We start from the raw sequence: 23,922 nt of genomic DNA, 5'->3' as shown, positions 1-23,922 counted from the left end.
TATTATCCTAGTATATTTAATAGCATATGAATATACATGAGGATAATGAGTAATAATGGTCCTAAGTGTAGTTTAAATATGCACCCTTCCATTTTTCACCATTTCTTATGGGAAAATTGATTTGGATAGAATTTTTGACTCTGCACACATGTAAAACTCCTCATCCTTGCTTCAGGCAGCTTCCTCCTGGAAAGCAAAGCCAGCCAGGTGAGTGCTTGAAGGCCCCACCGATTCACCCACCTGGGAGGCAGGGAGGCCCTCCCTGTGTCGGTGGCCCCAGAGATGGAGGGCAGGTGCTCAGGGAAAGGGCCAGCTGGCCTCAGAACTAGGGTCTGGGAGAAGAGCATGGAAGAAGTACTGGAAAAGTGAATAGCTGAGTCTATTGTGAACATTTATTAATCCAAAAATACATAAAATTCCACTTTACCCCAGGTTCTTGGAGTCTCAGGGAGGGAGGTAGCTGCCAGCCTTAAGTATCTGGTATAAACCCAAGTGCCCATATCTATCTCAGGAGAAAGATGAAGCAAGCAAAACTCAAAACTAGACCCCCAAATCAGGCCCATGCCCAGCAAAGGCCCTGTGGGGAGTAGAGGGAGGGTGTCCCTGGACCACAGCACTCCACTCTTAGAGGAAATGGGGGCAACCACAAGAGTAGGCTGCTCTGGGGCAGTGCCCTCTGTGCAACTAGACCCCAGGGTCAGGGCTTCCTCTCCCTCTCACTGGCACTGATGGCTACATGCCTCCAGGGCCAGTGGGCCAATGCTCGCAGAGTAGAGGGATACGCAGGAAGACAGCCCTTGAAGCAAAATACTCCCAACTTCCCTCAGCGTCTGTCGACAGAACTGGAACTTGGGCCTCTCTTCCCTCTCCTTCTGGGCCCAGATCCACTTCCAGAAGACCCAGATAGGACCCTCCAGCCAGTCAGGTGCCCTGGGACTGTCAGAACTCCACATCAGTCTGCACACCCATCCCAGAAGCCTGGGCCAGTCACTATCTGCAGCCCTATTATTGCATGCCAACAGGGTGCATGGGCCAGGGCCCCTGGCCAGCACCAAGGCCTGGCACAGGAGGGGCTTGGGCCACAGGCTGCAAGCGCTGCTGCGACTGCCAGATATGATGGAGCTCCTTGAATTGTTCCACCATGTGGTCTTTGAGGTCTGGGTTTGAGATCTGTAGCCGGATACTATCAGCTGACCAAGAAAGCTCCCCTGAGAACATCTCCAGCAGCAACCGAGCTGCTACAGGCACAACCTGGGGGACAAAGAGGAGACAGGACAGGGAGAACCTTGGCCAAGCTGTCAAAACCAGTTGTGCACGAGGGCATCCGCCCATGGGTGGGGAGTGGACAACATCCATCAGGAAGAAGGGGCACCGATTTCTACTTTGTACAAAGGCCACTTATGTGTGAACAGCCCTAGGCCTTGATTATCTCTGATCACCAAGTTCACACTGCCCAGAGAGCCCTGGGAAGGGCCTAGCCCCAGGATTCCCTTATATTCCAGCCAAAGCTGACCTGGGATGGAGATGGTGTTATACCTGTACGGTGATAAGCTTCTTCTCTCGGGGTTTGCGGTCAGGCCACTCCTCCCCAAAGCAAAAGAAGATCTCAAACGGTGGTGGGGTGTTGGTCTGGCCCTTCTGGAATAGGATGAGCTCTACAGTGAGATCAAGACCCTTCATCAGAGGCCATGGCTGTGCCCCTGGAAGAGAGAAGGCTGGAGGATCAGGAAGTGGGGCCCTCACCATTGAGAAAATGCTCCAGGCTGAAGAGCTTGGTCTTGACCTCTCGCTGGATGGGGTTGGGTTGTGAGCCATGGGCTGAAGCACAGGGCCCGCTCCAGAACACCTTGCACTGGCACAGGCGGATGGCATACAGATCCTGGCCTTGTAGCTGGAGGATGAGCCCACGGTCCAGGACATCCAGTAGCTGGTTTGTGTAGAAGCGCTGCTTGTCGCTAGGGATGTCCTCAGGGCTGGGGAAACGTACTTGCTCCAGGCTCACGGGGCCAAAGAGCTCCACCTGCTCCTGAGTGGCCTCCAGCTGGCTATAAAAGAGCCGGCAGCCCTGTGGGTTGCTGATGGTGAGGGCCCGAGGTGGCCGCCCCCGGTACTGGAACTTGATCTCCAGGTCGGTCACTGTGGGGTAAAATGCAGACCCGGCCAGTCTGTGAGCCTCTCGCCTCCCCATTCTGCATCCCACTGACTTTCTCTGCCCTCTCTGCCCAGCAGCCTGCTTGTCTCTCAGCTCTCCCACTTACTTACCCCAACCCAAGAAGGGGCTGGCAGGGGTATCTTTGCTCTTCTCTTCTTGCCATCCTCCACCCTCCCTGCAAACCAACCCTCCAGCACTGCTTTACCCTGCCCACCCACGGATCCTTACGAGGCAGCATGTGGGGGCTGATCAGTAGGTCAGGCAGGAGTTGTTCGCTGGTTGGGGGCAGGCTGACAGCCAGGGGCCCGGGCTGCAGGCTCGGCAGGACCTCAGGGAGAAGCTCCCCAAATCCAACAGGGTCACAGGAGGCAGAGCCCAGAAGGCTGGGGTCTGGAGCAGGGGTGCCCAGCACCACAGGCGGCTGGAGAGTGGGTGGCCACTTGACATCCTCTTTGGGTAAAGAATAAGGTGCTATGGGGGGGCCATGCTGTACTGCTTCTACAGAGGGTTGGGTGGACAGAGCTTTAATGCCACTTCTAGGAACTGCCTCCCAAGCCCCACCTGCTCCCAGGCCTGGCCCTCTCCCCGGTCTCCAGTCAGCCCCCTCCCTGGTACCTATGGTACCTGCAGGTTTCTCCTTACACTAGGCCCCCAACCACACCAGCTCCCAGCCCCACCTGTGAGGCTCAGGCTTGGTAACATCCTCTGGAGCTGAAGGGAAGACACAGGCAAAGGAGGAGGGAAGAGGCCAGAGAGAGAGAAGGGAGGACAGGTTATCAAATTGATCTGTTGCTAAAGAAACAACACGTGAGAGCCACAAGGCAGTTCCCCAGCCGCGAGCTTAGCGGAGGCCAGACCCTGCCTCCAGTCCCAGCTCTGCCGTCCCAGGCAGGTCAGCGAGCTCTTAGCACCTCGATTTCCACGTCTGCCCTCTGCAGCTAATACCTACTCAGCCCTGACCACTGTGCAGGTCAGCCAGACAACATGTTTTGTTTTAACATGTGAGCGTATTTTGTACTAACATAGCCCCAGTGAGGTTCAAGGTGGTTCCTATCCTCAGAATCCTGAGAGAAGAAACTCAGAGAAGAGCTACAGAGAGCCACAGGGCTCCGGAGGGACGGCGCTGCCTCGTCGAAAGCAGAGTAGGGCAGCAGGAGCGCCCTCGCCAGGCCCACCGCATCCGCGCGGGCAGACCCTGGAAGAACGGCCCTGAGCTCACCTCTTCCTCTTCCTCCTCCTCCTCCTCCTCTCCTGCACCAAAAGTGCAATCCTCACTGGGCTGTGACTCTGCAAAGTGAGGGAGACAAAAGAAAGTTGCCCACACACGGAGTGAGGTGAAGGGCCGCACACCCAGCAGGAATCACTGGGACCTCCCCAACCCCAGCTCCCTGGCTACCAGACCTGCACCCACTGGAGTCAAGAGGCAAGAACAGAGCAGGCTGCGCAAGGTGCACCTGGGGCCCTGGGCTTGCCAAGCCATTCCCGGCCCCACAGATGACCCATCCAGGCTCCTGGGAGCCATGGGCGTTATGACTTAGCAGAATATCCCCAACCACTGCACGCTGGGGGGGCCCTGGGTCTTCCTGCCAGCCTCCTCGATGGCCCACACCAGTCCAGGCATGATACCTGCGGGAGCAGGGCCACTGGAGCAGACCTCGTAGATCTTGTAGGGCTGAGGTGGCATCTCCCGGGGCCCGTCATAGATGAGGCGGAAGTCACGGCTCTTGTTAAGGGCACAGCGCAGGTTGGCCTTCCACTTGGCTGGGTCAGCCTCATCCACCCCCTCGGTGTACTTCCCCGTCTCCGTGGCCCAGGCCTGGGTCAGGAAGAGAAGACAGGCAACCACAGAGAACCTCGCCCCCATGAAAGCCCCAATCCCTTCTGGCCAATGGGAGTTATGGCTGTGTGGCAAGACCTTCAGCAACACACTGCGCAGGCCAAGTCCATGCCCTCTACAAGGCAGGAGATAGATGCCAGTTCTTCCAGCCCTCGAGGCTTGACAGGCTAAAGGGAGCCCCAGGTGCTTTGAAAGGCATTGCATTCACTGCTCCTGTGAGGTAACTAGGTTCAGTCTCTAAGGAGGATGGTGTAACACGGTGGATAAGAGCATGGGATTTGGAGTGTTACTGGGTATTGAATCCGGAACCTGCCACCCACCGGCTATGTGCCAGGGACATGTCACTTTGCCCCTCTTTGCTTTGATTTCCCATCATAGTGCCCACCTCCTAGGGTGGAAATGAAGGCTCAAGGAGAGTGAAGGAAGACTCAAGAGTCCATATAGCTCTCAGGGCTGTGCCTCCTCTTAGAAGCAGCTCTGTACACTTCAGCTGTTGCTGTTATTATCTGGGCAGTTGGTTGATAATCAGGACTACAAATGTTTCTACCCTTTAACCTAGCAATTCTAGTTTATCCTACAGATACAGAAGCATTCACACAAAATTCTTCACATCCAAGGTTATTCATCACAGCACTGTTTGTAAAAGCAAAAGACCCAAAATAACTAAATGTTCATCAAGGGAGGCTGGTTAAATTATGGCCAGTCTTAACAAAACAGCAGCAGACACAGAATGGACTCCAAGAATGGACTATGGACTAACAGTTACCAAAGGGAAAGGGACTGGGGAGGGTGGGTGGGAAGGGAGGGATAAGGGGGGAAATGGGATATTACTATTAGCACACATAATATGGGGGGGGACACGGGAAAGGCAGTATACACAGAGAAGACAAGTAATGACTCTATAGCATCTTACTACACTGATGGACAGTGACTGTAATGGGGTATGTGGTGGGGACTTGATAATGGGGGGAGTCTAGTAACCATAATGTTGTTCAAGTAACTGTACATTAATGATATAAAAAAAAATTATGGCCAGTCTTTAGAATGGAATACTGAGCAGCAAAAAAAAAAACAAAGAGGAAGCTTTTGATACGCTGACACACGTTATGATCTTTAAGAAACATAAGGTGCACAAGAGTATGTATACATCTGCCATTTGTGAAAAGTGGTATATCTTCGTATACACACAAAAATTTCTGGAAGGATAAACAAACCGATCATACTAATTGCCACTAGAGACGGGGTGGGTGGCTGGGGACAGGAGTGGGTGGGAGACTTTGCTGTAAACCACTTGCTTCATTTTGAATTGTGTGACCATATTACCTATTCAAACAAAAAAAAAATTTTTTTTTAATCTTGAGAAGGTAAGTATCAAGGGCAAAGACTATGAAATGCATCTCCAACGTTTTAAAGATAAGGATTCTTTTTCCAGCAGTGTTTAACTCTAGGAACTAACCTTCAAGAAAATACCTCCAGATGTGCAAAGAGTTTAGACATTTAGAAGATGTGCACAGCGATGTGGTCTTCAGCAGTGAGACATTGGGAGCACTCTGAAGTGTCCACACACTGGGCCTGGGTGGCTAACCTGTGCTAATGTTCCTCCAATACAACATTCAGTGGTCACTAAAAGTGACATGGCATGTGTTAGAAAGGGAAGCTGGTCCTAATGTTGGGTGAAAAATGCAGGTTATAAATAAGAATATATGGTTTGATTCCATTTTTACATTTCATTATACACATGCATGCAGAAAACCAAAAATATCAGCAAAAGATACTGATAGTATTTACCTCCCAGCATCAAGATTATGGGGGATTTCTGTAGTCTTCTCTTAGCGTACATGTACACCAAACCTGTGCGCTGCACATGTACCCACGTGTCATGAGAAGGAGACAAGAACAAGGAGTGGGAAGAGGAGTTACAGAAGGTCTCCTGGGGGCCCCTCAGCCCCAACCTTGCTCTGAGCATCAGGCTTAAAAAAAGTGTATATACCCTGTGATAGTCCTGCCTCCCCTCAGACCAGGCCTGGGGCCACCCGCACCAAGGCAGTGGGGAGAGGGGCTGCTTGAGATAGGGGGGTCCTCTTCCAGGGAGGGGGTTCCTGGAGAGATTCAGGCAGCACCCCTTCCTGCCCCGGGCTTACCTTGAAGATGGTGTTATCTCCATCCTGGCTAGGGCCGTGCCGCGTGGCATGGCGCCAGGGGATGTAGAAGAATTTCCTTTCCCCATTGACCCACTGAAGCCCTGGGTACTGGCAGCTGTTCACCTGGGCCACCAGCCAGGGCTTCAGCCGCACACGGCGGGTTGGAGGGGGGGCCTTGGGGGCAGACTGGTTCATGGCAAAGGAGTCTGCAGGGGAAAGGCAGAGGGGGAGCATCAGCAGGTTTGCAGTAAGCCTCTCCCTGAGGCAGGGGGATGTGAGGGTCCCCAGGGGCCATGCCAGGGGCCTGTAGGGCCTTCCCCTCCTCCAAGCCCTCAGGACTGGAGCCCCTCCGTCTGTCCAGGTGCCCAAAGCCAATTTCCTTTCCCAACCGATAGTTTTCTAATTGGGGGACTGCATCTGTGCTTTGTGTGGAAAGGAAGGAGGGGGCTTACAGCTGTAGGGCATGCGGCGGGTGCTTCACTCCACCCAGACAGGACATCATATCCCCCACCACCATGAGGTTGGCATGGCACAGAAGCTCGGAGAAATGCCCTCAGCTACCTCACTGCAGGCTAAGCCCTCCCCTCTGGGGGGTCAGCCCCCAGTCTGTGAGTCACTGACCCAGGGGGACAAAAGGCCAGTCCCCTGGTGTCCCCAGGAGGAGCAGACTGGTGTACCATGTGCTCCAGGGCTCCGTGGGGTCAGGCTGAAGCCAGTCTCCAGCTGATTCTGCTCGTTGTATAGCTTTCTTCTTGCCCTGCATGTGTGAGTAGGGCATGCACTGCCCCCGGGACCATGCCTCTCTTCCACTTTCTTGGTACCTCTGGCATCTCAGAAGACCCTCCACAAGTAAGGAGAGGGGCGGTGGCAATGAGGGTGGCAAAGGATTAGGGTAGGCAGGGGGGCATTCCTGGAGGCCCTGCTGCCTGGAACCAGGGTGATATGAAGACAGGTGCCAACACTTGCCCCTGTGGGGGGCACCCAGCTCTCACACTCCACCCTCTGGAGCACCATGAGCTCTCCTGGCTGAAATTAGTGAGTGGTTTGGGCTCGCACTCAGCCTCGCACTGCCCCCTCCCCCACCATCTTGTTTACCTTCCCCTCAAGGGCGGGAGTGTCTCCCACTCTTTCCTCCTTCCACACTAACACCCCTGGCACCCTCCTTTTGCTGGACCACAGTAGGACTTTCTTATTAGCCAACTGATACACCCCAGATGCTGGAAGCATTCTGTGCTCCAGCTGTTTCTCCCCCCACCAGCCCTGCTCTCTCCAGATCCTCCTCTGACTCGAAGGGGGATGAGCCCCAACCCAAGAAGAAGGCTGCCGGGGCTGGGGCACAGGTGAGGGTCCACAGGGGCAGGCCGATCAGGGGAGGAATGGCTGGGGAAATGGCGCATCTGGGTTAGTAGGTGGGAATGAGAGCCATCCTTAACGTTTGAGGTACCATCATGAGAAAAAGGGACTAGGTTTTGAGCTAACACTAGGACAGCCTCCACTGAGGCAGACTAGACCCAAGTTGAAGAATTTTCTAGCAGCTGAAGCCATCCAACCAAAGGCTGGGCTGTGGTCTATGGGACCGAGAGCAACCAGCTTCTGTGGGTACTCAAGCCCAGGTTGGCTTCCTGGCTCACCTTGGGTGAGAGGTTGGCCAAGGTTATTGCTCGGGCCTGGACCCCATTGTTCCAGGAATGCTTCAACCTTGGGGCACTGAGCCTCAGTTTCCCCTGAAATACCCTGCCCAGTATGTTTTTGGATTGTACTGCTAAGTGCCACCTCTAGGCTACTAAGGAGTCTCCATCTGAAGGCTTCCCCTCAGGGTAGTGTCCAGCTCTGGGCTGGGACAGGGAGAGTGCAAGAGCTCCCAGCTCTGCCCCTGGGCCTCAGAAAACTGGTGGCTCAGTTCCCCTTTCTATATCAGCCTCCACCCAGCCCCAGGGGAAATGAAAGTGGCCAGATCAGACAACTCAGAAACCTGACTCACTGTGAACTGGGGGAATGAAAAGACATGGAGAAGATCTGCATTTGGGTCCCCAAGACCAAGTCCCCAATCAGCCCGTTACCCAGCCCCAAGCCTACTGATGGCCATTGGTCATCTAGTGTGGTTCCCAGCACCCGGTAGTCTCTCCCACCATATTTACATTTGTAACCCTCCCCGCATCCCCCGCTGAGAGAGGCCTTCGTCCTATAGTAGAGGGTAAAGTCACCGTAGCAGGCAATTCTGGCTAAGCAAAGGTGGACAAGAGAAAGCTTTGTCGATACAAAGAGGAAAGGCAGGCTTCCCTGATGACACTCCTCGGTCAGGACAAGGAGGAAGTCAGGGTGAGTCCCGCCACATCACCGGGCCCAGCACTGCTGTTCAATACAAAGGTTTCAAAATTGCAACTTTGCCCTCATGTCATTAAGGTGCAGTCCCTTCAGGTAGCCTATGGAAGGGAGAACAAGAGGCTCTGGCAACAAGCCGGGCCACGGCAGAGGAAGGATCTGTCCAGCATGCCACAGAGAGGTCTTCGGCTTCACAGAATCTTGCCTGCAGCCAAGTGCCCCAGAACTCAGTTTCCCAAGGAGGCTTCCTCCTGCCCAGATGCAGGCTGAGATCTAATTCAGACCATCCAAAGTTCCGAGTTTCAATGCCTTTGCGCCCAGTCCCTATCTTCCCTCCCAACAGAAGCAGTCGCCCCAATTTCCAGGTGAATTCCCAGGTGAAGTATGGTACACCCTCAGAAAGTCCATCCCACATCCCCTCCCTGCTGCTGAGAGGTCTGGATTTTTTATGGGGGAGGTGGCAGAGCTAGCCAGGCTACTTCAGCTGACTTCTTGGCAGCTCAACAGCTCTGCCTTCTGGGGGCCCTGGAGGCTTGAGGTAAGATCTCCACAGGCCCAGAGCTAGGCTTGTGGATTTGACCCCTGGAGAGTGGGGAGAGCCAGGAGGAGCTCCATTAGCTTCCATGGAAATGAGGAAAGAAGTGTGGGTGGCTGAGGACCTGAGGAAGCCCCAGTAAATGAATCACATAAAAGTTAAGCATCTAGAGGGGCACCCCAGGGGCCCCTACTAGGGTGGGAGGCCCCACAACTAGCCGGGGTCCTGCAGTCCCAGGAGCCTAGAACACTGTGGACCCCAGTGACCCACCCCTACGGGAGGAAGCTCTGCAGCTCCCCCTGCCCCATAGTGGGCGCAGCAGCAACTCCTTGCCACCTTTGGAGTTTGTTCACCTTGTCTCCCCGCAAGCCTCACACCAAGCCGAGGGAGAAGGCAAGGGGTTTCCTGCACCAGGCATGACTCTAAATCCTGCCCCTTGAGGTGCGTTGACCCCACCCTGAGACTAGCTGAGGCTCAGGGGCAGCAGCTGCGTCAGGAAGAAGCCTCTTTCAGCTTGCCCCAGGCGGCACGGTGGGGAATGGCCGAGATGCAGGGGGAAAGCCCCAAAAGGGTGATTTCCCAGTGTCCCCCTAGACTTGCCGCGAGCCCGAGAGCCCCGGGCCAGACAGCTCAGGAAAGGGTGGGGACTCTGCTTCTGGCCCGGCCGCGCCTCGGGAGGGCCTCTAGCTTCCTGCCTTGGTTCCGCCCCCGTCCTCACTCGTCCTGGGTGCTCCTGCCCTCGGGACCGGCCCCGCTCGTTCCGCCCTGGGGGGTTGCCCGCGCCTCCCGGCCAGCTGGCTTCGCCACCCCCTGCGCACTGGCTCTCGGTCTGCCTCTCGGACAGCACCTCCGGCTGGTGGCGCCCCGCGCCCACGCCCCTGCTCCGGGCTATCGGCTCCCGACCCCCCGGGGGTCCCCGAAACAGCCGACGCAAGTATTTGCCATCTCCGAACCCGCGTCACGGCCACACCAGTCTCACTTTCCCTCCACTTTTAATTGTTTCGTTTTTAAGTTCGAGGTTAGGACGTAAAGAAATTAGCCCAAGAAAAATTGTGTCCAGTGATTCTTCTCTACCAGGAGGGTTAGAACCTCCTTTTCTGGGCCACCAGTCAAAAGACGGCGCCTCTTCCTGACACCATTTTCCCACACACACACTGCCCAAATTCCTGCCTTTGGATGACCTCTTTAAACCTCACCCTCTTGCCTGAAAGAGTGAGGCGTGCCCGGGGAAGTGGGATGGGAAGAGAACAGAATGGGGGAGTCGTGGCTCTCCCCTCTACAGCCCAAGCCAGACTCCTGCCAGGGGCCGGGCGCTCCGCATCCTTGGCGATGGAGAGACAGAGAGAAGAGCTGGCGCCCCTGACAGCGGGGCCGACTCTGCCGCCCGGGCCTCCGGGACGAAGGCCGCCGGTAAGGGGCACCCCGCGCTGATATGGACCTAGCAGGCACTCGGAGGTGCGCACCCTGCACTAGGCGCCCACCCGAGCTCGGGCGCCACGCTGCGCCGGACACCGAACTCTCCCGCGTGCCCGCCCTGCTCCAGTACGCCGCCCGCCCCCCGCAGGTGCCCCGGGGGCGCGCGGGCCGGGACCTACCTGTCTGCGGTGCGCCCGCTTGGCTGCGCCCGGGAGCACCGGCCGGGCGGCGGGGCCGAGCTGCGCTCTCCCAGACCTGTGCCTCCTGCGCGTCCCCCGCCCGCCTGGCACTTCCGCATCGCTCGCCCCCGCCCCTGGGCCTCGGCGGCCGAACCTCAGTGTGCGGGCAGCGCCCCGCCCTGCCCCCGCAGGACCCCGTGCAGCCCCCTCCCTGACAGGCGACAGAGGGCCAGGCTTGAGCGTAGGGCCAGGTCCAGCCCCTCTGCAGCCGGGGGCCTCCGGGGAGACTGCAGGCAGCGCGGGGGCCTTGACCGACGACTGGGCTCCTTCGGAAACCTGGAACCGCCAAATGGTCATTTGAAAACCCCAGCCCCGCACCCGATCCTGCCACAGTGCTCGCTTGCCCAGCCCGCGTCCCCGGGGAGATCTGTGCGGATACAAGCAGGCCGTCAACCGAGCGACGCACGAGGGCGCGGTGGGGCCCACCAAGAGATAGACCCAGTCCTCACCCGCCCGCGCCTGCCACCTCCGAGGGTCGCCCCAAGGCCCAGACGATGGCACCCCCTCCATGTCTTGCCTGCAGACAAGGATCCTCAGACCATTCTGTCCCTTTCTAATTCTCGAACCTGCCACCTGCCTGCCCAGCTCCCCCTGACTGTTCTTCGAGGTCTCTCAGGGTCAGCGCTAGGCCTCCTGTCCTGCCTCGTCAGTCACCGCTACCTTGACCATCCTTCTGCCTTTCTGAACGTGTTTTGGTTCCTAAGTGGGCCTCTCTCACAGGCCTCAACCTTCACATGTCCTGTTCCTTCTCCTGGAGCAGTCTTGGTAACGCTGACTCCAAATTTTCTGTTCAGCCTCACCTCACCTGGAAAACCTACCTTGACTTCCGTTGCTGGGTGGGGCTGGAGCTCCCGAGTTCATTCACACCGGTTTCCCTTACGACCTTAATGTCTGATTCCCCCCGAATCAGCTAACTCGGGGAATACTCCTATCTTTTCATTGTTTTCTAAAGTAATTTTAAATAAAAATTCAATAAGAAATACTTAAAAATGAACATTTCCATCAGAGATTGGAGACTGACGAAAATTAGGCTTGGGGTGGATTAATGATTGTGCATTGAGTATTGACCCCCCTATACAGAAATTTATTGTGGTTAACAACTATTTGATCAATAAATATGAGAGATGCCCTCACAAAATATATATATATATAAACACACTTCCAATTGTAAAATAAATAAGTAACGGGATGTAATGTATAGCATAAGGAATATAGTCAAAATATTGTAACAGCTTGGTATGGTGATAGCTGGTACCTAGAATTATCATGTATATAAATGTTGAATCACTGTGTTGTACACCTGAAACTAATGTAATGCAATACTGTTGTCAACTACCCTTCAATAAAAAAAATAAAAAATTAAAAAATAAATGAACATTTCTATGACTTGATTATTACATTTTTGATAGCAACTAAAATATATGTTCTAGATAGTCCTATTTGCCCTTTAAAGGTTAGAGCCTGTGTTTTTAACAAAGCCATAGTATTAGTTGATGAACAAGAACCTTGGCCATCTCCTCCCCTTGCCCTGAAATACCTGGATTGGTCTTCACCCCTTCTCTTATCATCAGTCACTATGTGTTGTCTTTTTTCTTCTCTTCTGCATCTCTCTCCCTCTTCTCCCAACCCCAGCCCTAATATAAAATGGAAATATGATTATATATAAATATTTTATTATCTGTGCCTGTTGACTATTTCACTATTTCAGTTTTAACATTTAAGGTGTAAATGGGGAAAATGTGGAGAGATAGATTATTTTATATTTTTTTCTGTAAAAATGAAGCTGCCAATTAATTGAAAGTGGCCTTCACAAAATGGGAACCTTTTTCAGTGGAGATCAGTTATGCTTAATAGAAAAACCTGTTGGTCCAGAAAATGTATCTGGTGCAATGGCTAACAAGAGCCTTCTTTTATTGTTAAGTGCCCAGTACACAGTCTGAGGGACCATGAAACTCTGGGATTCTGCACCCTGCCCTCCTCCCATTGTCCCTCTAGCTCAGGTGAGGTCCCCACTCTTAGAAACTGTGACCATGCAGGGGCTATGTGTAACCAAACCTGAACTTGCGTCCATCTCTATTGCATTCAGGCTAAGTGACCTTAGGCAGGTCCTGTGAATTTCATTGCCTGTCTGTAAGGTGAAACTATGGTTCTGAGCTCACAGCATTGGCGGGAGGCTCCAAAGGTAGGGTCTAGGCAGGAGCTCCATTTGGCTTGGGTCCTGCCTTGCCCAGGACACTAGAACCTGACCCAAGACCCCTCTGGGCCAGAGACATGGCATAAGGAGGAAGGGGCAGGAGCAGAGAGCATCATTCAGGCTCTTCCAAAATGGGAGGGTCCCCCGAGTGCTGCCTATGGAGGCCCAAGCAAAGGGGAAGTGAGGCTACACCCGCCCCCATGCAGTCACTCCCAGTTCCCCCAGCGGGGCCAGGGCACATGGGAACAGGGACATTTGGCCTCCATAACCCTAGGAGCCTCAGCAGAGATGTATGTCCAAGCCCCTCACTCCCAGTGGTGAGACAGCCCCTGCCCTCTCTTCCCCTGGCCTGGGGTGAAGGTGGGGGTAGGGCAGGGGCAGCCCGCTGTCAGATGGAGGGTGTGGTGAGAAGCCTGATTCCAGTTGAAGCCAGGGTGCATAAGTGTGTGTGAGTGGGTGGAGGGATGTGGGGGAAACCTTGTCACCAACAGGAACTGAAAGAAGCCCAGCGTGAGTGGTAGGAAGAGAAGACAGAGGTCCAAGGTGCAGCTGGACAAGATCAGCCCACCCAGCTCTGGACCTTCCCCTTTTTTGCAGGCCTCTGCTGATGTCAGTGGCCTTTACTTACCCTCCAGTGCGTCAGCCCCCTCAGACCCTGGCTCCCCAGGCTGGCGTGTTCCTCAAATATCCCCCATTACTGAGAACTTGTTCACTGGACACCAAGCTCTGGAATCCAACAGGGCTGAGTCACACCCTGGCTCTACCATTCAGGTATTGTGTCACTCTGAGCAAACCATGGGGGATCTACTGGATCCCCCATTTCCCACTGGTAAAATGAGAATGATAATATCACCATCAGAGGTTGGCAGTGAGGCCTAAATTCAACAACTGCTGAGTGAGCAGCTTCCACATGCCAAAATAAAGTGGCAAGCAAACATCTATTTTACCTGAACCACCCTGCCCTCCTGAAGCTTCCATTCTATGGAGTAAGGTAGACAGTGAATGCTTATGCAGCAAACCTGGAGGGTGCCTTGTGGGTCGTTGTGCAAGCTGAGCATAGGCATGACATGATCTGACTTAGGTTTTAATTCAGCCACTCTGGCTCCTGTAAATACATAAGTCGTAGTTTTATTGTTATCGATGCCCAGGACGTCATAGCTGGGGCTTCCTCCCCCTTTCTTACTAACTGCCACCTCCCCAGAGCTTTCTAGGGTGTGACCTGGAAGTTCCCCACTTGGTCAGTATGGTTACATGAATGCCTCTAGACCTCATGTCCCCACCTCTTCCAATCTGCAGGTCTCTGTTTTTTCAAGTGGCTTGAGGTCTAAGAAGATGCACAGCTCTGCTCCTCTGCTCCTTGGCCCTGTGAAGAAAAAAACACTATCTCCCTTCTCCTTCGTGGTCAGCACCTTCCCTCTCCCTGACCCCCTACAACCCGGTCCCACCCCTTCCCATGGATTCTGCCCTGGACCTTGAATGCAGGCCCTGAAGCCCTCAGCAACTCCTCAGCAACTCCAATCTCTCCCTCATTCAAACTCTCAGATCCTGGGGTTTCACTCTTGCCTAGATTTCTTATCAGTTCCTTTAAATAACTGTGGTGGAGACTTCTGATTATGCCCTGGGTTCCACTGTAGGCTTAGCGTCCTGTGCATGCTGCCACACCCCGCCAAGCCTCTCCCTGCGATCTCACAGCCCTCCTGCTGCTTCCGCCCCCTTGCCGACCAGCGTCTAGACATCCTCACTGTCCCCCACCTGCCCCTGCCGGCTGTGCTTGGTCTGATTTAAGCACTCCTAAAATCTGCTTAGATCAGTGTTTCACTCAAACCACTTCCCTCTCCACTACGGGCCTCTGTAATGAAAGGGGTCAGGGCCTCCCTCCGTCCTGCCTGTCTGGAGGCCTCGCTGTAGAGCATGAGACACCTGCACAAGGAGGAAAAAAAGAAAGAGGAGGAAGTCCAACCTGGAAACCCCAGCCTTCTGGGGCTCCTGTGATAGGAATGGCTGGGCCCTTGCTTTGCGGGGACAGAGGCTGCCCCAGCCCTGCAGGATCTAGCTCTGGACATCAGTGTCCTCCCTTGTCCCTAAGAGACCTGGCTGAAGCCCAGAGTCTATAGGTATCCCCACCAGGGAGAGAGGTCCCATCCCAGTACACAAGGATTACCCGTCACTGATGGGTTGCAGGAGCCTCGGCGGCCACAGGCTCCAGGGTGGCCAGATCCATCTCAAGACCCTGCAGCTTAGAACAGGTCTCAGGACCTCAGGACTTTTGTCTCTCTGAGGTGGAAAAGGAGGGGACTCAATTCTGTCCAGGATGTCAGTGTCAGCCCAAGGGCATAGGAGGCTCTCCTCAGCTTGCATATGGACCTCAGGGCAGTGAGGAAATGACAGAGCCACCCTGGATGGGAGGAGACCCCAGGATGGCTCTGGGACTCCAGAGAAGGTGTTCTCTGGCCTGGAGGAGCTGAGGCATGTGAATGGGACAGAGAGGCATGACATTCACCCCATGTGGCCTTTTAGAACTTCACAGCTGGGGGGATGCCCCCAGCTGCCCCTCTCTGGCCTTCTAAGGGGCGGGCTTGATGGGGGTTGTAGGCTGAGCATTTCATGGAGGTGGAAGAAGGAGGGGAGGGAGCTCTGGGGGCTGGTAACCAAACAGAGTTGTGGGGATAAGCACTGATGAGTCCTTCATTCATGCTAGACATTGCTAAGTACTTCTCATACATTATTGCTTTTAATTGCCCCAACCAGCCACTATGAAGCAGGAATTATTGGTAGCCCCAATTTTCAAAAACAAGCCGAGTAACTTGCTAATCTTGTGAACTTGCACAAGTTGCTTGGTTTATTTCTTTGGGTTGTTAGTATTACCTCTGGTGTTCTGCCTTGTAGAAGCACCACCCTGACCCCTGCCTTCCTCTTGGCATGGTGCTCTTCCTGTGCCATACCTCTGTGCCCAGATTCCCCTTTGTATAAAGACATCAGCCGTATAGGATTAGGGCCCACCCCAGTGACCTCATCAGAATGAATTACATCTGCAATGACCCTATTTCCAAATAAGGTCACGTTCTGAGGTACTAGGGGTTAGGACTTTAACATATGCATTTGGGACACAATTCAACCCACAACAATATTTAACATTTAATCTATTCTGCACCAAATCAGGGTCATATTAGATTTTCCTGACAACTGTACAAGGCAGGAGGAGGTTTTATAGATGAAGACACTGAAGTTCAGAAAGGTTAGGCCGTTCACCCAAAGGCACACAACTAGTGAAATGAGGCGCTGGGATTCAACCCAGACTAAACTGTGAATGACATCTGATCACATTAGAGTCAGACAGATCTGGGTTCAGGTCCTGGCTGTGTGACCCTGCACACAGCGTTCAGCCTCTCTGGGGCTCAGTGTCCTCATTCATAAACTGTTTAGTACTGTACCGTCAGCAACAAGGAACGGCTGCTCAGCAGTGAAGGGGGAGTCTAGCCCAGTGCCTGGCACACAGCAAAAGAAGTGATAATAATATACACACAGGAGCAGCTGCCCTGTAGAACATGTCCTGTGTTTTGTTGGTTCTGAGTGGCTGCCTTGCTATGACCAGCTGCCCTGGCTGAGTCCCTGGGGCAGGCAGAGCCAGGGAGGTGTGCAGATCCCTGCACTTGGGCAGCCCGGAGCTCCCTAAGGCTATCCCCCCACAGGCTGCCCCTCTATCACATACTCCCTATCTTTGCCTCCACTGGGCCCAACACATACAGCGAGAGAGAAGTAGAGAGAGTTTGCTACTGGGGGCCTCCTTCCTCACACTCAGGCTCGGGGGTGTTGTCTGTGTGGAAGAGGTGGCCCACGTGCCCAGCAAGTGTAGTCTGTGTGTCCAAAAACTGATCGTGGTCCCTGAGAGAGACTGCCCACTCCCCCAGCTGCCTCACCCCTGGGGACAGGCCCATGAGAAACTAGGATCCCACCCCAGATCTGGGGTGGAGTTCAGGGGGTGGACTGACCACAAGGGGGGCAGCATGAAGTGGTGGGAAGAGATCTCTATCTTGATTGCGATGGTGGCTCCACAACTTGCAGTATTTGCCAAAATTCAGACTGCGGTACACCAAAAAATGAATGTTATTGCATGTAAATTAAAAATGCTAAAAAATTTAAAAGTGATTCAAAAGATCCAAATTCTAAATGTCAAGAAGCTTTAGGAATAGCTGAACAAATTTATTTGGTTTGTGGTTTTTTCCTAGGCAAGCAAAAAAACTGACTATATGATAAACGTCTTAAAGAACTCTTTAAGTAAATATAAAATAAAAATTCTAAGTAATTTAAAAAAGAAAAGAAAAGAAAAATGTGTCCTGCCTCCAACCCTCTCTGTTTCTGCCTCCTTCCAGCCTGGCTCTGTGGGCCCAGACCCCAGCTGCCCTCCTGGTCCCACTCCTGCCTTCCCCCAGCCCATACAAGGCCTTGCATGATCCCTGGGGATTTGGTGACTTCTCTCAGGCTCCCTGACCATTCAGGAACCCAGACAAAAGCCTGCTCTCAGTGTGTTGGCTCCGGGTGGAGGTGTGTGAGTCCAGGTCCTGGAAGGACACATGTGGCATTCATGGAGGTGATTTTAGAGCATTTGCAGAGATATCAACAGGGTTACAGAAGCCCCTGGGAACTTCTAGACACTCAGGGCCTAGTATCAGCAGGGAACCATCACCACCCTCAGAGGGGCCACCTGCCCAGATCGGTGGCCAAGGCAAGATGGGGGGCACCGTCTTTTCCATCCTGCTGTCCTCCTATCTGTTGCCAATGCTTCTCATTAGCCAAATCCACCTGGAATCCAAAGGCCAAGGGAGCCTGCGTCATGCAGGCCAAGGAGGTCAGCTGCTGTAGAGCATGAGTGAGGCAGAAAAAAGCAGAGAATGGCTGGAGGAGGGTGGCAAGCAGAGAGAAAACAGAACCACTGGGAAAGGAGGACTGTCCTGAGGGAGTGGGGGGCACACCCTGGGGCCCATGGCTACCCTAACCCAAAGAACCAGGTGGGTTATTTATCTCAGGATTCCCACCCTTCCAGGCCTTTAAGGACTATGCCCCAAGCACCCACTTTGGGGACTTACATAGGATCCTGAAAAAGAGCAGCAGAGGCCATGGGGAGGGCAAGATGAGGGCAGGGTGGGACACTGGGCACTGGGAAGGCTGCTCTGTGCAGCACGGAGTGAGAAGCCTTGCACCTCCTCCTCTTCCTGGAAACCTACTCAGGAGCTGTCCTCCACCCCAGCCCCACCTTCTCCAGCTGGGCCACTCAGAGACCTAGGTCAGGTTCACAGGGCTCAGTCAGGCATTGGTGCTGCTGGGGAGGCCAGGGACAGCAGGGTGGAGATGCAGGTTGAACTGTCACCCTGATTAGTGTAGTATGCACATCTGCAGAGCAGCTGCCATGCTCCCCATTTTGGGCTTCCTGGTAGGAGGCACAGAGCTTGGCCTTGGCCTTAGGACCATGCATGTTCTCACAGTGCCCTGGGAGGTAGGGCTGGTGGCAGCTGAGGAGCAGTGCAGGGATAGGATGGGTCTCACCCTGGGCTGGACAGGTGCACAGCTGTTGTACAGATACTCTGCCCCATATGCTTCACCCTCCCACACCCTGCACCTCCCAGTGGGGCTGGTGGTTTGGCAAAAGCTGTTATGGGTCCAAGGGTTCACCCTTGGACCCCCACAGTCTGCGGGGGCATATGGACCAACTCAGGGGTCTAGGCTGCTGCATGTGCAGGATGGAGCAGCAAGGGCAGCTGCCAGGGGATCTTGACCGCAGAGCTACCAATAAGCCGTTCCCAGATTTTAAGACACGTGCTTTCCTGGGTGTGGACATCTGACTCATGAAATCTGAGGTGTTCTGAGGGCTGTGCAGCCCTTAGAAAGCACCATCAAAGCCGCATCTGTATCGCTCACTGGGGCCACCGTGTGGCCATCTCAATGCCTCCGTCCTCTTCCCAGTGGCCCCCTTATCCAAGGCCAGCCTTCTTCAGACAATTTTCCTGCCCCCATGCTCTGCCCAGGACCTTTTCTGGGAACAGCTTACCTGGATGGACCCGGAAGACGGTATAGTATATTAAACCATCTACAAGTAAGCCTTGGAGCAACCACTAAGAAAATAGGACAAAAAAAGCTTTAAAAAATCATTCAAGGAATAATTTAAGTGTTATGCTAGAAAATATTCACAATGCAAAAGAAAACAATCTAGGGGAAACTGAGGAACAAAAAAAAAGCATGAGATATTTACAAAACAAGTAACAAATGCAAATACAACTATATCAATAATGTGAACAGATTAAACAATCCAATGAAAAGGCAGAGATCATGAGACCAGATTAAACAACAAGATCCAACAATATGCTCTCTACAGGAAACACACTTAAAATTTAAATCTACAAATAGATTTAAAGTAAAAGGACAGAAAAAGATACATCATGCAAACAGGAATCATAAGAAAACTGAAAGGGCTATACTAATATCAGACCCAATAGATTTTAAAACAAAGAAAATTACTAAAGATAAAGAGGTACATTTTATAATGATAAATCATAATCCATTAGAGAGGTAATAATTATAAACATATAAACACCTAAAAACAGAACCATATTTCATACCATGTACAAAAATTAACTCAAAATAGATAAAAAACCTATATGTAAGAGCTAATACCATAAAACTCTTACATGAAAACATAGCAGTAAATCTTCCTTACCTTCAATTAGGCAATGGTTCCTTATATATAACTCCCAAAATACAAGCAACAAAAGAAAAAAAATTAATTGGACTTCACCAAAATGTAAGTTTTGTGCTGCAAAGGATACCATCAAAAAAATGAAAGGATGACCCACAGGGTGGAAGAAAATATTGGCTGGCCATATACTTGCTAAGTGACTTGTTATCTAGAATATATAAAGAATGCTTATCACTGAATAAAATGGTTCAGCCACTTTGGAAAACAATTTGGCAGTCCCTCAAAAGGTTAAAGATAAAGTTACCATATGTTGAGGAATTCCACTCCTAGCTACATACCCACGAGAAACTGAAGCCTATGTCTACGCAAAAACTTGTACATGAAAGTTCACAGCAGCATTACTCATACCAGCCCCAAAGTGGAAACTGCTGGTAGACAAAGAAAATACGGTATAGACCTGCAACAGGATATTATTTGGCAATCAAAAAGGATGAAGTGCTGATGCATGCTACAACATGGATGGACCTTGAAAACATTATACTAAGGGAAAGAAGTCAGACATAAAGGACCACATGTGGTATGACCCACTTAGATGAAATGTCCAGAATAGGCAAGTAAACCCATAAAGGAAAAAATGTAGCTAAGTAGTTGCCTGGGACTGGGGTATGGGTGGTGGTGGAAAGTGGGGTGGTGGAAAACAGGGTGCAGGGTTTCTCTGGGGTGACAAAATACTCTAAGATTGATTGTGGTAATGGTTGCACAACTCAGTGATTATACTAAACTATTGAATTGTACATTTTAAACAGGTAAGTTGATGGTATGTGAATTGTATCTCAATAAAACTGTTACCAAAGAGCAACAACAAAAAAAGGGAACCTGTGGTCATTACTGGGTGCCAGGACATCTGGTGCCCCAAGATGCCCCCAGCTGTGGTTTTGATCCCCTGGCCTGTACTCCCTTGTCGTGTGACCCCCTTCTCTTCGTACTACCTGGAAGGGACAGCTGCCATTCCCCTCCCCTCAGCCCATTTCAGGTCTTGTTTGTCTCTAATCTGTGGGGTGAAGTTATGGTGCTGGATGGGGCCAGGCCCTTGGCCAGAGCTCCCCTGGCTGGTCTGGGCCCAGACTCCTGCGAGACAGTGTCTTTTCTGACCAGCCTGTGGGGGAAGGTGAGTGTGGGCAGCTCAGAGCCTACCTGCCAAGGGGGTCAAGAGAATGGCTGAGGGGTGCCGAGCTAAGCCAAAGCAGAGAGCCCTGAGCAAGTGCACCCTACTCACCAGCCCCCATCAAGGACCTCAGAACCACAAACTACACTGGGCCAGTTCTGAGGCAGGCCTTGACTTTGTTCGGGGTCTGAATTCTGGGGCTCTGAGCCAGGGTCACAGGGTTAGGGACCAAAGGATCTGCTGAGACTCAGTACCCATTACCCAGTCCTTGGATTTGGGGACTGAGACAGCGGGAGGAAAGACCCCTGTGTGTGCCCATCTACTGGTACCTGCCAACCCCCAAGGCAACAGCCTGGGATGAAAGTAGGGGAGGGGAGGAGCTGGCAAATCCACCTGTCCTCAGGGTGCCCCAGCCCAGTGCACAAGGGAGAGGAAGCCTGGATCCTGTAACGGAGGGTAGGTCAAGTGTTGCGGGAGAGCTGAGGGGGGCCTTGAGGTGCAGAAAAGTCATGGGTAGTGGGGAAGGAGCAGGCAGAGACCTCCTCAGCAGGCCCTAGTCACAGCACGGATGGAGGCTCCTCTCTCTCCAGCTGAGTGAGCCTGGTTGAACTGCATAAACTCTCCAAGCCTGTTTCTTCACCCACAAGGGCCATGGGGGGCAGGAAAAAGAGAAATGGAGGGAAGAGGGGTGAATCGCAGGCAGGAAGCCACACATATCACCTCCCTCTTTCCCCACTCTTACCTTCTCCAAGCCCTAGTGAGATCCCCAGGAGATTGTTGAGCTCTTTGAGAAAACAACATCAGCAAAAGAAGTGGAGAGGCCTTGTGCGGGAATAGGCACAGAAGTGATCAGCAAGCTCCCCTCTAGGCTTGGCAGTCCCTGTGTGGGCACCTGGAAGCCCTCTGCCCACCCGCAAGGTGCCGGCTCTGCTGCAGGGTTCAGATATGCAATCTGATCGCATTGGTCACTCTGCCAAATACAAAAACAAAAAATGCACACACACTCCTAAAATCCCAGTGGGTTCAATCCAACAAGGAAGTATTCAGTTCCAGTTGTGAGTGTTAACTGGTGGGCAGTGATGGTCAGGCGTGCGGACTGACACTGTGGACTTGCATGGGCATGCTGCGGGGTGGCTCCGTGCCTGGAACATAGCAAGGTGGACTCCTGTGGGCATTTTAGGGACCGGCAAAGGAGGTCCTTCCTGGAAGGGGACTATTACTTCCTGGTGGGCTTCTAGCCCTTCCTGGTGGGCTACTTACTCTGAACTTTGGGGAAGGGTAGCCAGGCTGTGGGAGACACTTGTGGAATTAGAATCTCAGATATACAATAAACAGCGCACCCCCGCCTGCTGCATCTGACAGCTGCTCAGCTGGGGCTTACCTTTGCAGGGGGTTGTGGTGGGGGTGGGGGTGACATGATCTTGTGAATAAGGAGGGAGGGTCCCGGGGTAATTGGGGGCTTGAGAGGGAGTCATTGAGAGAGTTGACTCAGGGACAAGTTGGCATGGGATGGGGATAGGGGTGGCGATGGGGGCTGGGATCCTGCACAGCCTATTCCAAAATACCATCTCCAAATGAAGCCACATGGTGCTCACACGCTTGCATGTGCTTGTGTGAACCAGATGACGGGTGCGGGAGAACTTACCATTGGTTGCATTGGGGTGGGCGTGGATAGTGAGGAGAGGGCCTGGTGCAGGCATAGTGATAGCTTTGCAGCATCTTATTTCATCTGTCACAACTGCTGTGATTTCAAAGATATCAAATGGAGCACAAAGCCTTAATCATTTACTATGCCCTCCTCACAGCAAACTTTATTTCCAGCTACCAAATCCAGAGAGAAAACCGAACTGCTGCTATTTGATGGCACAACCGCAAGTAGGTAAGGAACGGGAAGAAATTTACGTTGGGTGTCTTCCCACATATGTGTCAGGCACACATTCCAAAGTCATCCCCTCTTTGGACTCTCCTACCTACAGTAAGGGTGATTACTTCATTTCACAGATGAAAGATTGTGGCTCAGGGAGGCAGAGTAACTCAATGGACTAAGTGCGCAGGTTAACATTGGCTAAATACCCAGGAGAGAACAGAATTCTCCTCAATAGGACTTAGCTAAAGAGAACTTTACAGATCTGTAGACATGGGGAACAGAATCCGACAGGGAATGTGGAAGACAAGGGATTACCAACATGTCTCCCCACTGGACATGGGCTGAGGGGACAAAGGGCAGGAGCAGTGTTACCAGGGAGCCTGTGGGAGCAGGAGGAGGAGAGAGATGCCCCAGCCACTCTCCTCCCCTGCCCTCCAGGCCCTGCCTGTGCCTCTCACTGGCTGACACAACAGGAAACCAGAGGGCATGAAAGCCAGAGTGATGCAGCCTGCTGGGCCCCTAGGGAGGAGAATGAGTGGGGGTGGGAGAAAGGGGGAGCAGACAGCTCCGAGCAGGAACTGAGCTCAGAACTCACCAACTCTAAAGCCTGGAGCCCTTCTGTTGCCCTACACAGCAACTGTGGATAAAATGAAGGTTCCAGTGGTTGGGATTCTCACCTGGCCCTGGTTGGCTAGCTCACTACACACGTGTGGGCAGTACATTGCTATGGACTCTATATAAAGAGCTCCGCCCAGTGCTCTGGGCAACGCGGTGGCACAGCTGCAGGAGAGCAGAGGCTGGGCTGGTGGCAGCACCGAGGACAGAGGCCCAGAGGCAGAGAATGGCTTGCTGCGTGCAGACTCGCTCTGAGTGAACGGGATTTTAGTGATTGACCTGCCACTGTGGAAATAAAGTTGGGTATAACCCTTTCACCCCAGGAACGTTCTGTCATTTCTTTGGTCACACTGAATCCATAGTGCACTTGCCCGGGGCTGAAATCCATTGGCAAGACAGCAATACACCCCGCTGTGCCCATGCCCCCCCTGGGTCCCACACACCAAGATGTGCAGCCATCCATCCTACCAAGTAAGGACTCAAGCCTGGGCCCTAGTTATTCCTTCTTTGCTGACCAGAATGTTTCTTTTCTCAAGAAAGGGCTGGGTTTTGGTCAGGATGGTTGCACATGGTTCCACTAGTCTAGCAGAGAAATATGAGCCCTTTATTCTGAGCCTGACGTGTGTGCATCTACTGTCCTATGTTCATGCCCCGCCTTCTGCCAGGAATCCCGTTCCCCCTTCCCTTGGCCCACATGGGGCATTCTGGGCAGGACAATATTTCATTCACACTATATCCCCATATCTGCCTT

The 23,922-nt window shown here is 52.8% G+C and overlaps 1 protein-coding gene across 4 annotated transcripts; it reads right to left on the bottom strand.

Annotated features, from left to right (window-relative positions):
• Positions 1–378: 378 nt before the first annotated feature.
• IRF5 (interferon regulatory factor 5) lies at positions 379–10,714 on the bottom strand. Of its 4 annotated transcripts, none has more exons than XM_036909066.2 (9): positions 10,583–10,714; positions 6,131–6,336; positions 3,779–3,968; positions 3,372–3,439; positions 2,830–2,863; positions 2,381–2,650; positions 1,744–2,136; positions 1,537–1,655; positions 379–1,251 (listed from the first exon to the last, which is right to left on the bottom strand). In XM_036909066.2, exons 2-9 carry the CDS (start codon positions 6,323–6,325, stop codon positions 1,006–1,008), a joined length of 1,515 nt encoding a protein of 504 aa, XP_036764961.1. In that variant the 5' UTR covers positions 6,326–6,336; positions 10,583–10,714; the 3' UTR covers positions 379–1,005. The 4 variants fall into 4 exon arrangements, with proteins under 4 accessions (XP_036764961.1, XP_057360735.1, XP_036764962.1 ...); XM_057504752.1 differs by lacking the exon at positions 10,583–10,714 and adding an exon at positions 6,808–6,970 and having other exon boundaries at positions 2,381–2,602; XM_036909067.2 differs by lacking the exon at positions 10,583–10,714 and adding an exon at positions 6,808–6,969.
• Positions 10,715–23,922: the final 13,208 nt, after the last annotated feature.

The sequence above is a fragment of the Manis pentadactyla genome, chromosome 7, assembly GCF_030020395.1.
Source record: "Manis pentadactyla isolate mManPen7 chromosome 7, mManPen7.hap1, whole genome shotgun sequence".
Classification (NCBI taxonomy): domain Eukaryota; kingdom Metazoa; phylum Chordata; class Mammalia; order Pholidota; family Manidae; genus Manis; species Manis pentadactyla.
Note: the sequence above shows the minus strand (reverse complement) of the source record. Positions and strands in the feature narration are given on the sequence as shown.

Excerpts from the sequence above, each read along its gene's own strand:
- IRF5 (XM_036909066.2), bottom strand. The coding sequence starts at position 6,325 with ATGAACCAGTCTGCCCCCAAGGCCCCCCCTCCAACCCGCCGTGTGCGG. Across the intron at positions 3,440-3,778 it reads CAGTGGCCCTGCTCCCGCAG|AGTCACAGCCCAGTGAGGAT; the intron begins GTATCATGCCTG and ends CTCACTTTGCAG. Across the intron at positions 2,864-3,371 it reads AGGAGGAGGAAGAGGAAGAG|CTCCAGAGGATGTTACCAAG; the intron begins GTGAGCTCAGGG and ends TCTTCCCTTCAG.